This window comes from Rattus rattus, chromosome 6 (genome assembly GCF_011064425.1).
Source record: "Rattus rattus isolate New Zealand chromosome 6, Rrattus_CSIRO_v1, whole genome shotgun sequence".
Taxonomy (NCBI): domain Eukaryota; kingdom Metazoa; phylum Chordata; class Mammalia; order Rodentia; family Muridae; genus Rattus; species Rattus rattus.
This window is the reverse complement of record NC_046159.1, coordinates 7,598,744-7,615,069: the sequence shown is the minus strand read 5'-3', so window position 1 is coordinate 7,615,069 and position 16,326 is coordinate 7,598,744. Positions and strand designations below refer to the sequence as shown.

General features: G+C 43.8%; 1 protein-coding gene and 1 pseudogene across 1 annotated transcript in view; one reads left to right on the top strand and one right to left on the bottom strand.

The window, feature by feature from the left end:
• The window catches only part of LOC116904523 (solute carrier organic anion transporter family member 1A6), a 41,942-nt gene extending 40,572 nt beyond the window's left edge, over nucleotides 1-1,370 (top strand). Inside the window, exon 14 of the mRNA XM_032907314.1 lies at nucleotides 1,151-1,370. Coding sequence (XP_032763205.1) covers nucleotides 1,151-1,370 — 220 coding nt within the window. The remainder of the gene's footprint in view (nucleotides 1-1,150) is intronic.
• A 9,652-nt stretch (nucleotides 1,371-11,022) lies between these two features.
• On the bottom strand, nucleotides 11,023-15,835 carry LOC116903708 (annotated as a pseudogene).
• Between the last annotated feature and the right edge of the window lie 491 nt (nucleotides 15,836-16,326).

Here is a 16,326-nt window from a genome sequence, read left to right as displayed (position 1 = left end):
AGTACACATTTTCTAAACCCATTAAATCCAGAAACCTTAAGGAATATTTTATTAAATATCCAAAGATCAGATGCTTTAATAGTATGCAAGTTATTTTTAAAAATTGGAAAAGGGGAGATTACTTAACTAACTCCAGGAAGCTTGTATAGTTCTCATACATAAACTGGGCTGTCTTCTCAAATGAAAAGAATTAGTGGGCAAAGAGATGGGTCAGAGGATAAGAACACGTATTGATCTCACAGAGGACATGAGTTCAATTCGTATAACCCCCATTGGGAAGCTCACAACTTCCTCTTATTCCAACTCCCAGGTGGAAGTAACTTCCATGACTCATGAACACAGACTTACAGAGAGACTACATCTGTATATATAATTAAGATAATAAAATAATTATCTGACAAATTAATTATTTTACATGCAAAAGTATATATGAAAACTAACAAATTGAATCTGCTAATACATAGAAATGACCAATAGGACTTATTTTAGACATACAAAGATTTTAGTATCACAGAAATCTATTGCTGTAGCAGTGTACGCACGCTGAGAAGAGACAATGTGAAAAGTGACTTTATGATGCTTTCTATATGTGTGGTCAAAATTTGAGCAAACCAAACAGAGAGCAAACCAAACAGGTTCTTTAACCTTATTTGAAAATTTTTGGCTCAGTATTTCAGAAAGCAGGTTACCATGACAATGTAGGAAGGCATGGTGGCAGTGTCCATGGTAATGGCAGATGAGGCATGGTGGCTAAGTTTGAGGAAGCTGATCATGTTGAACATTCTTTCAGAAAGCACTTAGTGCTCGAAGCCCAGTCGATGGTGCCCACATTCATGGATGGAATTCAGTGTTAGCTAAATCTTTCTCAAGGCACCTTCATAGACACACCTAGAGATGTATTCGTACCATGATCCTAAGTACCATCAGGCTGATAATAGAAATGAACCATCACCAACGTGAAGAAGGCATGTCTAAAAGTTTCATGGTGGTTTTTTTTGACATTTTAACATACAAAATAGATTATAATCAATGCATGGACATAAATATCACTGGACACTTTTCTTGGAAAAATAAATGATCTGTAAGAATATAAAAATTTAGCTCTCACTTAACACATTGAGATTTAATACAGGTTAGTTGTTTTCAATAGGAGCATTTACCTTGGATTGCCTGCAGCTCTAAGAGGATCAAGCTATCTGCCTGCCTTCTTCATTCTAAGACTTATGAGGAAATTCCAGTTCCCCGGGGACATCGACTCTCCAGTAACTGATCATGTAGAGATGATGCTCACAGAGAAGGAAAGCGAGTGCACAGATGTGCACAGAAGTCCTCAGGTGGAGAATGATGGAGAACTGAAAACGAAGTTGTAATGAGTTTTCTACTGCCCTGTGCAAGGCCATGAACAGAATGCACACTTCCCTTCTTCGAAATCCTGAGAGATACAATAGGAACCTTATCTTTAAGAACCTCAACGATTATTTTTCTCACTATAAAAATAATTGCTGATATCATTTTCAGAACTTCAAGGTGATATTTAAGATTTCCCTGGGGAAGACTTTTATGGTGACCCCCACTACACTTTAAAGCTTCCTTCATTTTCACACAACATTTTCTCTTAACTCAATCAAGGGAAGTATGTGTTTCCCACACATCTTCAAATGAGTTTAAAACTTTCCTATTCCAGAAACACTATTTAATTTCACTGAATTTAAATTTCCATACTGGGAGTAATTAGAACTGAAAATATGCCTCCTGGTTGTGTCATACTGAAATAAATTGTTCAAATTCATTCTTTCTATGTGAAAGGTGTCTGCATGTGTCTTTAACTATTTAGGAGTTGTTAACTTTCTTTTTTTCATTCTAGACTTTTGATGCTTTGGAGAATAGACTCTCATTAATGTGTGATCTCTTGTTTTCAATTCCTTCTTTCACTATTCATGTCACGTATTTGATCATTTTGTTTAGAACACAGACAAATTTAAACATGTTATTAAAACTTATACGGAAAAATGGCTTTTTTTCCTAGCAGGTCCAACCTGGTCATGAAACTCTTTCGTAAAAGCAAGTATTTGAGACAGTCAGTTCTTTCAAAGGTGCTTTGAAGAGATGAGCTGTACCTCAGTGGTACAATATGTTGTAGAAAATATTTAATCTCAAACAGGGGAAAGTTTCTACCCCACCTTTGGTTATTCAGTTCCCAGATAAAAGACATACAGCTTTTATGTTTATAATAAGCCTTTAATGCAGGGCAGATATCTACCCTCTCAGCTATTATGTCTACTTCCTTATCAATAACCCCAAGTTATAGCTTGCTATGTTCCATCTGGGGATCTCTGAACTCCAACTGACCAACCCCCGTGGTCATATTTTCATGATTCACTTACCCCATGGCATCTCTTCTCTCCCCATACCCTCAGGCCAGGAATCCAAACTGCCTATCTTCAGTCCAACTATAGGCTGTAGGCATCTTTACTCACCAATCAGGGTTAACTTGAGGGGCAAGTTTGCATAGCATCACTTGTGTGTGTGTGCAGAGTCTTTCATTCCTAGAAGCAGCCAAGCCTTGGGGGCCAGTGTTTAGCATTATAATGCTATGACCAAACCTCAACAGCAGTGCTAGCCTAATACATGAGATGACTCAGGTTAAACAATAATATACTGACAAAATGAAGTAAAATAAATGAATGGTGGTTGAAGTATGAGGCTAATTCTCATATTCAGGGGGTGTCTTTGGCCTCTGTTCATTTTGTTCATATGTCCTAAGAGCACATGGCTATTGACTTTTAAAATCATCTTAGAGTAAAACCTTTGAAGAAGAACCAGCTAGATGACTCAGTAGAAATGGTGTTTGCCAGCAAGTCTGAGAAGGTGGATTTAATCCCTGGGACCAACATGGTGGAAGAAAAGAAGCAATGTTTGAAAGTTGTCCTTTGCCCTCTACTGAGGTACAGTGGCAAGGAAGCAAACAAACAAATACACATAAGTTAAACACAAGAAAAATTTAAGGTCTGACTTTTGCTATAAAATTGGGATTAACAAAATTCAAGGTAAACATTAAAAACAAAATCAAGTTGTGGTGGTTTGAATGAGAAATGTCTCAGACATTTAAGACAATAAGACATCTGATGTACTGTTGGCAATGCTGCTTGGGGAAGATTAGGGGGTGCATCTTTCTTGAAGGAAGTGTTTCCCTGGGCTGGCTTTGGAGTTAAAAGCCTCACTCTTATTCCATTTCATTCTCTGCCTTGTGTTTTAGTTGAGGATGTGAAAGCTCAGAAGCCTGCTCACCATGCCTGCTGTCTGCTGTCATGACTCCTTCCCATGAAGGACTCAATCCCTCTGGAGTCATAAGTCCGGCCAAACCCTTCTATAGTTTGCTTTGTGGTGTTTTATCGCAGCAGTGAATAGGAATAGATATAGAAGTCATTTATTTTGTGACTGATAAAGAATATAGAAAATTTTAGGAACCAAGAGGCTTTCTGTCTTGGTTGCCAAGTGGGGACATGGTGATGTCTGAGGGCTGTACAAAGCTGGTTCTACCCCTCATCTGGGCATAATGGGAGAGCTGGCCCAGAAGCATGACATCAGGAGAGCTGATCCACCTGCAGCCACCTGCAGTATTTGGGACAGCAGGCCCCTCATACTACAGGAGTTGTAGGTGGACAAGGCCAGGGGATAAGAGCATGGAAGAACTGATCCTGCCACTCTTCTCCGGGATAGTGGCATGGATGAGGAAGAGATACCTCCTCCCTTTCACTCCTCACCACCTGCACCAGGGGCAGACTTGACCCTGGGGTCATGAGAGCAGAAGAGATGCCCCTATCCCTCACTAGGGACAACATTCTGGAGAGCAAATTATGTACCTCATCTAGCAGCATAGTAGAGCTATGGGTGGGGAAGGCGCAAGTAAACTGGTCCCTAGGTGTGGCCAAGGGAGAGCTGGTTCTGCCTCTTGTCTGCCATGAAATGGCATGCATAAGGGAGAGATGGCTACCGCTTCACCCCTTGACACTTATAGCAGGAAGAAGAGATCATCAGAATGGGACAGTTGGCCACATTCCTCACTGGTTGAAATACTCAACAGAGAAGGCCCCACACATTCCCTAGTGGCACGGTAGAGCTGGTTCTCACTTCAAGGATTGTAGGTGAGTGGCTCACAAGGATGTGTGAGTGAGGCAGTGGCCTGACCAGTTCAGATCCCTCTCAGGCCCAGGAGGTGTTGAATTGGCCCACCCCAACATCTACTCATCAATGAATGGCTCAAGTACAGGAAGAGGACAGTTCTACAGGCCAAAACTACAGGACCTCCATGACGCAGGACAACAAGAAGGTATCTGAGGAGTCCCAGTCAAGTTCCAGTATTGGTGGAGTAGCAGAAGGCAGATGCCTGCTATCAGACAAACTAGCCATTGTCATGAGCACTAGCAATTGAAGAAGTAGAGATAAAAGGGCACACTGTGGGATCACACACTACAGCTTACACCATGAGATATTCTTTATTTTTCCCTCTGTTTTGGGAGAGGTTGCAGGGTGAGGGAGGGTACAAGAGGATGAGAAGATGAGAGGAATTGGGGTGCATGGTGTGAAAAATCACACACACACACAGATAAAAGTTTAAAAAAATGTAATATCCTTAGAGATGGAGAAGATGAAGGAAGGAAAGGTGGAGGGTGGTCTATATACTGTGGTTATTTATGCATGGTAAATTGAGAATATCTATAGGCTAGAGCAGAGTAAAGGCGGGTACATTCTCAACAGCTCTTTGAGAGAGCTAGAATGTTCTTCGGAGGTTTAAGCTGACAGCGTTCTGTTACTTGAACTGAAGTCAACCCACTTCTAAGAAGGGAAGATTTATTTTGCTCATGCTTCCAGATGTCTCAGGACATGATGACTCAGCCCTCCTGCTTTGACCCTGTGTCTATTCAGCACATTGGTGAAGATGCTGGTTTCACACTGTCAGGTGTGGTGGTTTGAAGTAAGCTTGGCCTCAGTAGACTCATATGTTTGAATGCTTGACCCATAGAAAGTGGTGGTATTAGGAGACACCATGTTGTTAGAGTAGGTGTGGCCTTTTTGGAGGAAAGTGTGTCACTAGAGGTGGTTGGGGGTGAGTTCTTCTAAGTTTAAGGAATACCCAGTGTGACAGTGTCCTCCTGCCTACCTTCAGATCAAGATGTTGAACTCTTGGCTCCTACTGTATCATTTCAGCCTGCACAGTGCCATGCTTCTCACCATAAAGTTCTAAGTCAGCTCCAACTAAATGTTTGCCACTAGAAGAGTTGACTTGGTCATGGTGTCTCTTCACAACAATAAAACCCATGCTAAAACATCTGGGAAAGAAAGACAAAGTGATGGAAAGGACCAGAGGCCTAGTATTTGTTACAAGGACTGACCACCATGGACTCAACTTCCTAATTCTTGGCCCCTCCTCTTAATTTTTAGCCCTTTCCACCAGCTGTCAACAGTACCTTGCTGAAGACTAAGATTTTAAGACATGGGCTATTGGAAGAATAGTCCAGATCAAAACCAGTAGCAAACAGAAAGTGAACAACTTATCAGAAGGGCGTTCTGCAGCCATCTTTCATGTTGTTAGGATTGACTGAATTAGTCAGTATGCATTATAAAGAAAACATTTCATGGAGCTGGGAAGATAGCTTAGCAGTTAAGAGCATATGCTGCTCTTTGCAGGAACTGCACTTGGTTCCCTGAACCCATATCAAGATTCTTCCAGCCACCTGTGACTTCTGGGTGATCTGATGCTTCTGATCTCACAGATACATACCTATGCTCACATGCATATGCCCAGTGCCCAATGCATATGCCCTTATTAATGAGGTACTCTTACTCTAAGAGCACAGGTCCTTTCTTGATACTTCTTAGTGGAGAAAGCAGTCAAAAAATAGACAGTGAAGTGCTTGGGAATTTTGTCATGGTGGCCACTAGTTCTGGGGAGGTGGGTTATTCTGAGCTTTATTCTCATCAGGGCATGATCATGGCACAGCAGACAGATGTGGAGGAGAGGATCAAGGGAAGAGGCAGAGAGACCTGAGAATAAAATACTTCTCCATTTAGAACTGTTACACGTCTAACATCAAGAGAATACATAATATTTTATCAGTTATGAAGCTACACTCCCAATGTAACTAACATTGCAAGAAGCTAAAAACCCAGGTTGAAAACACAGAAACTTGAACGAAATGCAAAAGAAATGAGAGAGAGAGAGAGGTAATAATTGTTCTTTTATTCCATAGCATGGAATTGAAATTAGTAAGTTAATATTTCATGGTATAGTTTTTTTTAAAACACAGTTGAAGTCATTATCATAGGAATAAAAGAGATGCTTGCAAGCTGGCCAAGTTGTTGTTTCTGGGCTAGTATGAGAGTCCGCAGAAAGAACAAAGGCCTAGGCACTGGTCGTTCAATTTAGTTTTGTATGTGCTTTGGATTTTTCTCAGTACAAATAAAATATGATTAAATTTTTTCATCAAAAGTATGTATAAATTGAAGCAAGATTAAAAATAAGTAGTGCTTTTTATGTAATAAAAACTCAGTTCACTATTTATTTGATATGTAAATGTTTGCAAAAGGAGGAGGAGGAGGAGGAGATGGAGGAGGAGGACGAGGGAGGGAAGGAGGAGGGGGAGGGAGGAGGAGGAGGAGAGGAGGAGGAGGAGAAGGAGGAGGAGGAAAGGAGGAAGGAGAAGGAGGAGGGAAGGGGAGGAGGAGGAGGAGGAGGAGGAGGAGGAGGAGGAGGAGGAGGAGGAGGAGGAGGGGAGGAGGAGGAGCAGGAGTAGGAGGAGGAGAATCTGTCCCGTTAGTTGTGACACATTGGGCTGGTTTCTAGAATGGTAAATTTGGGTAGAAAGGTTTGAGTGGTCACTACTGTCTGAATAAGCACCTTCTTTTAGACTATGCATGATTTTAAGATCCAGTAGAGAGCATTCACAGTGTTTAATACATACAAAAACTTTGAAAAGATTGCCACACAGTGTGTACTATAGCAAATATGAAGGTAGTTGATCCATTTGCATGACTATACTTCGTCTTCAGCCTGAACTCTTGGTGGCCTTATTTTTTATTTATCAGATATGTAATTATACCATTAATTAACAATCCATATTAAAAGTATGAAAAATTCTGTTACATAAACTTCAGGTCCTCTTGCACACTGAGTTCATGGATAAACCTTTAATTTAAAAGTTTATGCTTAACCAGACAATTTAGAAAATTCCCTCTCTTAAAAAAGTAACTGGAGGTAAATGAGATGCCCTGGTGGTTAACGTTACCTGCTGCTCTAGCAGAGGGGGCAAGTCTGGTTTCCAGAGCCCATGTTGGTGACTCACAACCAGCTGGATCTCTAGCCATAGTGCCATAGGGATCAAAATCCACACAGAGCCGGAAAAGAAGTAAAAATTAAAAAGCAACCGCTTTCCATGAGCAAAATTGCAGTCCCATGCCCCTACCTCAGAGTGTGTGTGTGTGTGTGTGTGTGTGTGTGTGTGTGTGTGTGTGTGTGTTGGTGTCCTTTCTATCCAGAGTTTTATACTGTGGTTTTTATATCCACTTCTGTTGATTCTGGCCACAGCTGCAGTTGCAATTAGAACAAATTAAAAACTCCACGTTTTTCGCACCTCGTACTAGTGAGTCTAAATGAAAAAACAGAGAAGAAGCTTGTGAAATAGGTCAGGAAAGCAGGATTGGTTGACTCTCTGTCATTCATGTATGGAATGTCCTCTGTATCTGGCCTGTGTGGCTGATGCACTTTATGCAAAGGTGAAGCTAGGATATCCTCTTTCAAAGGAAAGTCTCGCACAAAGGACGGAGCCATTGAAGGAGAACCAGCACCGTATTTGTCAGTCTGAAAGATGAAGGGGTTTGAAGGCAACTTGTAAAACTAAGACCATTTCAAAAGAAATAAGGACAACTTCACCGAAGCCCAGCTGATTCCAAACAACTCAGGCTGTGACTGACTATGTACTTTGGCAACTGAACACTGTATTCATACGTGACAGGGTTAAAGGCCCCAGTAGAGGACGCTCTGCTGTAGCACTGGGGAATCTGTAGAGCTAGTCCAATGGTTCAGATTTACTTCTTCTGCCGTATGAATCAAACTGTGTCACCAGGTCATAGTTTACTTGCACATACATCAGATTCTGGTTATCTGTGGCTTGCTTGGCTGATTGTGTATGAGCAAAGATATGCCAAAGGATGTCCTAAAATGTTCTGTGTTTAAAATACGTCTCGTAGCATCATGATAGGACATGTGGAAGTTGCAGAACTCGCCAAGATTGTGTCTTTGTGGACAACCTCTAATTAACCCCTCCTGAAAAGACTGATAATTCTTGGTCTTCAGTTGAAACCATGGAGAACTAAGGAGCATAAAAAGAAGCCCATAAGCTTTGGCTAGCCTGACGACATACTGACCTTTGAGGGGACTATCCTGAGCTATCTTCTCGCCAGCAAGAATGCACGTGGACACCAGGATCCTTCTGCAGCAAAGCGTTTATTGCATCTTGAAGAGGAGAGACCTGGGGCCCAGAAAGGCACTGCTTATAAAACACTAGCACGGCGCGTCCACGCCTGATTGGTCGTTTACCCATGATCTCACTGGCACGCCCCGGGATGGGCAAAGACTTGGCGCGAACACACTCTTGCACATGTGCACACAGCTTGTTTCCTGAAAAGAGGTCGGGCTGGCACAGCGGAAGCCAGCGCCATCTTGTGATGGTGAGTGCTATCGCGGCTTTCCACATCTTCCCCTTTTTGTTTTACTAGAACGAGGCTGGTCTAGGCCTCTGCAGTTATGTCCATCTGCTGTGGCTCCTGTCTTAGGTCATCTTCTAATGTCACAGCCTTACCCGTCATAGGGTAACCCTATCGCCACCGGGCCCCGTGTCTTAGGTTGGTCTGTGCATGAGGAAAGTTACCCGTCTCTGGATACCGCAGTACCGTGTGACAGTAACTGCTAAATGGCCTAGGGCGAACTCTACAAAAGAGGCCAGCCAAAAAATGTATTAGTGGGGAAGTCATGATCACCCTATAGCGTGCAATGAGGAAACCTCAGTGATGTGCAAGGGCTGGTCAATGATCTTTGAGTCTCTCTCATCCCAGTGCAATGGATCCACAAATCCGTGGGGTGCAAAAGTAGAGAACTCAGATGCCGAATAACTCTTGAGCATAGATAACAAAATTTCAGGGGAGGCCCCTTGTTCAATGGCCACAAGTGCTTGAGTGATAACGAGCTTGTCACGTTTCTGTTGAGATCTGAGTTTGCAAACCATAGCATGAACACTAATCCACAGCATAAGGCTGCACCAAACAGAGCCACCCCCACCCATTCTTTGAAGTGAGAAAAGGCTGAAGAAATCCAGGAAGAGAGTCCCTCTGTCAATGACAGGTCCACTCGTGTTGAGTTGATAGCCAACACTGCTGCCCTCAAAGACTCGAGAGTCTCGTCAAATCCTGCTGACCAATTTCCTGCAAGATACAATGACAATCGTCTAGACAGATTAGCTGCTCGGGTAAAATTTTCATATTGTATGCTGGTAATGCAAAGCGCCCCCAATTTTCTCTCACATCCCAATTGGGCCAATTGAAAGAGAATATCCAATCTTTCCTCTACCAGGTTGAGGCGTTGGTTAACAACCATTAATCTGCCCTTCAACTGGGCACTAGCGGAGGTATGAAGAACAACAGCATCCACCACTGTGGCTGACAATTGATTCAGGGCTGTACCTGTTTGGACTGTGGTTGCCATGGCAACCCCAGCGGCAGTTGCAGCAACTGCACTAATGGAGATCGCCACCACAATGGCTGCAGTTATACCGAAGTCTCTCTTCTGCCTGAATAAGGACAGGGTGGAAGGGGTCTCTATGGGGACAGGAACCCACCGTGGGACTCTGGCAACCATGGCACGATTAGCCCACTTTGAATTCCAACATTGTGACATCCAACAAGAATCATTGGAACAGGCTTCAAATGAATCATTTGAAAGGATAAACAAGAAAGGGGGTAAACACAGACTGGGGTAGGTGGATAATTAGACTGGGTCACCAAAGTTTTATTGATCCCAGTGATCTCTACAGTAGAATTAGAATACATAGTTGTAGTTCCATCAGTTCCCGAGGAAACAGAATCTGGCCCCCAGTACTGAAAAAATCTTGAGATACCAGTAAAGGAGGCCTTTCCAACAGCTCCTCCTCGGATAAAGACCAAGGGATTAAGATCTGTACAGCTGCCATTAACTCCACAAAGCACCCACTTATGAAAGGGGTGCATTCTAAGGTCCTATAGAAAGAGTCCCTGTTTCATAGCGAATTCCTCCCCTGGGTCGACCATCATATTGGGAGAAAAGGAAAAAGTTCTATCCTGCTCTGCCCAGCGAGTAATGGAAGATTGACAATCAGACCAGGGTGGGGTCAGCCCCTCATCCTCCGAACTACAATGGGGGGCTATTCTGGGTTGAGGAGGACGTTCCCTGTCTGTGAAGTTAGGCGATAGAAATGTGCCATTAACCCAAATTGCCTCCTGCCAGAAGGTCCGTTTTGAAATCGTTATATCTGGGTTACTAGTATCCTGGGTTAGGCTCACCCAGCCTCCTTTCTGCTCATCAAACATTCCTAAGGCTCGGCCTGTGAGCTTGATGCATCTTCCTGTTCCATCAATTTGAAAACAGAGAGAACGATTTTCCCCTAGTGTTGCCCGGGTGGGATCATATGGTAAGTATGGTAGTTCTAGAGTTTTGTTGGTTGTAAAAAACTTAGGGAAAACAACTGCATCATGATGGACAGGTATGGGCTTCAGAAAGGCAGACAAAATTGCCTATCTGTATTCTCCCAATATACTAGGAACCCAGATCCAAAGAGGCAGTGTGAGGGCTAGAGGTAGTTTCTGAGGGATCCATCCCGGAGTCATTTCCAGGTGTCAGAATTCTTCGTGTCAGTCGTTCCGGTAGCCAGAGTGGGTTGTCTTCTTCCTGCGGGAAAACACAAACAGCTCCCCTGGATCTTATTAATATAGGATCCGGGCCTTTCCATAGACCAGTCAAAACATCTTTCCATTTTACCATCTCTTTTGGTCTATCAGGCTCTGAACAGTGACGTTCGGCCGCAGTATGGCCTTGGGCATCAAGATTTAAAAAATTAAGGGTGAAGAGTGCCATGGAAACAGCTACTCTTGGTACTGAGTGTAGATCCTCCTTGACTCCCCCTTTTTGTTTAATTAAATAGGATTTGAGAGTGCGATGGGCACGTTCTACAATGCCCTGCCCTTGAGGATTATACGGGAGACCAGTCAGATGAGTCACATCCATCTGGTGGCAGAACTGTTGAAGTTTTTGAGAAGTATAAGCTGGTCCATTGTCTGTCTTAAGGAGTTTAGGTTTACCCCAAGCACTCCACACCTCGAGGCAACGTTGGATTACATGCGAGGCCTTTTCCCCTGTTAGAGGTGTAGCAAACCTGATGTCAGAGCATGTATCAATAGAAACATGTAGATTCAGAAGTCTTCCAAAGGAAGGGATATGAGTAACATCCATTTGCCAGACCTGCAGCGGTCGGATTCCCCGTGGATTAACTCCCACATGGGGTACAGGCAAGAATTGACAACAATTTTGACATTGGGTAACTATCTCCCTAGCTTCTTTTCTAGTCAGAGCAAATCGGCGGCGTAAAGTTTCAGCCGTCACATGAAATTGTCTGTGAAATTCTTTTGCTACATCTAATTGGGGGGACAAGGCAACTGCAATCACTCTTGTAGCTTGGTCTGCTAGGTCATTTCCGCGGGACATTGGACCAGGAAGGCCCGAGTGAGCTCTAATATGTGTTATAAATACAGGGGATCTCCTGCCAAGAAGGGTAGATTGAATTTGTTGAAAAATTTGAGCAAGTTTGCTGGAAGGCCTAATTAATCCAGCCACCTCAAGAACCTTAACCGCATTAACCACATAGGAGGAATCTGATACAATGTTAAGCGGGCCCGGGAAGGCCTCGAGGACCTCTAGCACCACTAAACATTCCACAACTTGGGGTGAGGTTTCATTATATTGCTTAGATAGTACCTTATTATTGACCACATAAGCACCTACACTAGTTTTTGATCCGTCTGTATACACTACAGCCCCATCAATAAGTGGTTCCTGAGACATTATGTGTGGGAACACAATGGCTTGGCTTAAGGCAAATTGGAGGATCAGGTGTTTTGGATAATGATTATCAATTTGTCCAGCAAAGGAAGTAACTAACACTGCCCAAGCATTTGAGGTAGCATCTAATGTTTGAACCTGAATAGCTGTGTATGGTACTGTCAAAATTTTGGGTTCTTTTCCAAAATGAGTAATAGCTGCCTTCAACCCACAGAGTGCAAGCTGAGCAACCGCATTGGGATACCAGTCAATAATCTTAGCAGGAGATGCATTGGGATGGATACACAATAAAGGCCCATTTTGCCACAAGACAGCTGTTGGTAATTGTATAGTTTTGAAAACACATAAATCAAAGGGCTTGGTTTCATCAATGCGCTGTAATTGAGCATCCTGTAAGGCACTTTCTACAACTTGTAAGGCCTGGTTTGTGGCTGGTGTCAATGCTCTCGGAGAGGAGATATGAGGGTCCCCTTCCAAAATATCAAATAAAGGTTTCAACTCAGCAGAGGGAATCTTTAAGAACAGTCTCAGCCAATTTATATCTCCCAATAATTTTTGGAAATCATTTAAGGTATGCAAATGATCTCTACAAATCTCTAATTTCTGAGGAATTATTTTTTCAGGATAAATGACCGATCCCAGAAATAAGCCAATTTCTGCAATTTGAACCTTTTCTGTAGCGTCTTGTAATCCCCATTGCCCCAATGTTTTGATTAAGATTGTATATGAGGTCTGTAAGGTTGTTAAATCTCTATGGCACATGAGAATGTCATCCATGTAATGGATCAAAAGCAAAGATGGAAATTGCTTCCTTATAGGTTCAAGGGCTAGTTGCACATATAGTTGGCACATAGTGGGGCTATTGGCCATGCCTTGAGGCAGAACCTTCCACTGAAATCTTTTATCAGGTTCAAGATGATTAATAGCTGATATAGTAAATGCAAACCTCTGTCTGTCTTGTGGGCACAAGGGGATGGAAAAGAAACAATCCTTAATATCTATAATTATTATCTTCCATTGTTTAGGTAAGGCGGAGAGCAAGGGTAGGCCTCGTTGGATCGAGCCAAATAAACGCATCTGTGCATTAATGGCTCTCAAATCATGGAGAAGTCTCCACTTTCCTGATTTTTTCTTTATCACAAAAATAGGAGTATTCCATGGTGAAATAGAGGGTTCTAAATGACCAAGCTGTAATTGTTCATCAACCAACTTAGTGGCAGCTTCCAATTTTTCAGAGGATAGAGTCCATTGAGGAACCCATATGGCTCCTCTGTGAGCCAGGGTATAGGCATAGAACCCTCAATGGCCCCTAGGAAAAACCCAGGCTCTGCCTTCCTACATTACCTTCTTGTGGGACCGGTTCTCATCTTCCTTGTTATTTTCTTCCTAATCCCTTCCCTTTCTTGTAACCCATTCTCTTCATAATCCCAACAGCTCGTTGAGAATACTCATTGGTCAATGTTAGTCCTAGACCCTGTAAGATATCCCTCCCCCAAAGGTTAACAGGAAGAGGGAGGACATAAGGAATGAACCTTCCTGATTGGCCTTCTGGAGCATGCCAGATCAAGGAGCGTGAGCTGATAGTGGGGCTGGCCTCCTACCCTAGTCCTTGTAGGGAATGGGATGATTGAATGACAGACCATGCCTTAGGCCACCAGCTGGAGGAGATAATACTCTTATCAGCCCCTGTATCTAAAATTCCCGTAAAAGTTTTCCCTTCTATATTCAACTCTAAAGAAGGTCTGGAATTAAGGTCCATTATTAAGTAGGCAGAATCAGTCCTGGAAGAGCCAAGCCTCACGGTGTCACTAGGGACCCCGGAAGAAAGAAAATGATCATGTAAACTTGGAAGGATAATCAACTGAGCAATCCTGTCACCTGAGGAGATGGAAAAAACGCCTTGAGGGCAAGAGCAGAGAACTTGAAGTTCTCCCAAGTAATCTTGATCTATTATTCCAGGGTGAACAATAAGTCCCTTTAAGGTTAAGGAGGATCGACCCAAAATAAGGTCGACACTTCCCACGGGTAGGGAGCCTTTGTAGTCGGTGGGGACAGGTTGCACACCCATCTGTGGCATTAGCATGAATTGTGTGGTGGAACAGAGGTCCACTCCTGCTGAGCCTTCTGTAGCTCTGTGGACCGTGGTGTCCATTTGTTGTGAGCTGGGGTCCCATATGTTTTGGGGCCCTGAGACTTGGGGCCCGGATACTGGTTTTTTGGTGTGTTTTCGCCTCCTTCTGCCTGGGGAGGTCCGGGCTGAATAAGCCTGCCTCTGATATCTCTAACTGAGCGACACTCACTGACCCAATGATAGCCTTTCCCACACTTAGTACACAGTCCTGGTGCTTTCCTCTTTGTGAGCGCCTGGCACTCCCTTTTTAAATGTCCTGGTTTGCCACAGTTATAGCAGACCTTGCGATCACCTGTTCCTGAGCGCTTTTGGCCCTGTAGGATAGCAGCCGTGAGGCTGGCATTAGTAAGCGGGCCTCCAAGTTCTCGGCAAACTCTCAGCCAGTCCTGTAACCCTTTGCTCTTTCTAGTTGTAATAGCTGCTCTGCATTCCTGTGTGACTTGCTCATAGACCAACTGTTCCACTAAAGGCATTGCCTGTACAGGGTCTCCAAAGATTCTGCCTGCTGCCTCTATCATCCTAGCCACAAAGTCTGAGAATGGCTCCTGGGGGCCTTGTATAATTTTTGTTAAGTGTCCCCTAGACTCTCCCTTCCTGGAAAGTGCCTTCCACGCCTTAATGGCAGCAGAAGAGATTTGAGCGTATGCTCCCCAGTTGTAATTTGTTTGATTATTGGCATACTGTCACTTATCCTGTTAGCAGATCAAGTGTCCAATTTCTTTGATCGCCTTCAGCAGTGGCATTGACTTTGGCCTGCGCCTGAGAGGCGTCATACCACAAGGCTTTCCATTCCATATATTGCCCCATATTAGGGAGCGCAGCCTTCACTGTTGTCTGCCAGTCTCCTGGAGTCATGGCCAGAGTGGCAAGCCTCTCGACTTGAGAAATAGTAAAATTGGCACTAACTCCGTAATTACGGACCGACTCGGCAAGTTCCTTAATTTGAATATATTCTACTGGTGCGTGAACATGGCCTCCATCGGCAGCCTCAAACACCGGAAATGCCTGCCATATCTTTTTCTGTTCATCTCTAGTGAGGAAGGAATCTGAGTAAAATCTTTCCATATAAGGTGGAGGGGCACTGGGGCCTATAGGCCGGGAAACCGCATGGTTTCCACCTCCCACTTTCTTCTGTTTTTTACCCAAGCTGTTAGCTCATCGTTCATCTGGGTGGTATCTTTCTTCTTCATAGCGAGCTGCCTCATCTTCTAAATCCTCTTCCTCAGAGGGGCTAAGCTCGTCTGTTTCTGAACTATCAAGCCCCAAAGCCTCTAACTCCTTTACCGGATAAAGGCTTTTCTTTTTCGGGGTTTTCTCCTCCTTTCCCTGTTTCTCTCCCAGGGCGTCCTTTCCCCTATCTCTCGCTTCCTCAGATCCAAGGTCCTTGGAAGGGCCTCTTTTCTTAGGTGCACCTTTCCTTCTTAAAGTTTCTAATCTTTCACCTCGCTCTGTTTCTGACATGCTGTCCTGTAACTCCTCTAATGCCCCCTGTCCTGCTATTACTGTTGGGCGGCATTTCTCATCTTCTAGGCACGATTTCACCAGTTTCCATAATGCCATGGTCCCCACTTTCAATTTCCCATTCTGTTGTTCCCTAACTAAGTCTCCCCTTAATTTCTCCCAGGAGGCGAGGGTCAACAACCCTGAACACGCGTACCAAGGTGCTACGCGATCGACCTCTTTAACAAAACATTCCAAGGTTTTTGTAGAGACTTTTAGCTCGAGCTGCTTTAAGACAGACTGCAGCGCTGTGATCACTGAATGTGAAGCTCCCATACTGCTCCCTTATCTACAGGAGAAGCTTAGATATAGGAGAGGCAACTCGGCTTATCTACGTCTGTCTGACTGTGCCTAGCAGCAGCCACAAAATCGGCTAACACGACCACCGATGGAAACAAAATGAAACCAAAAGAAAAAGAACGAGCGCTGCCAAAACAAGAACAAAAGCTTCCACCGCACCTTCTAATGGGGGAGAGAGATGAGAGAGATCAAGACCAAACATGCCTCTCAGAGCTTACCTTCGTCCTGCAGTTCTGAATCCTCTCCGCGAGCG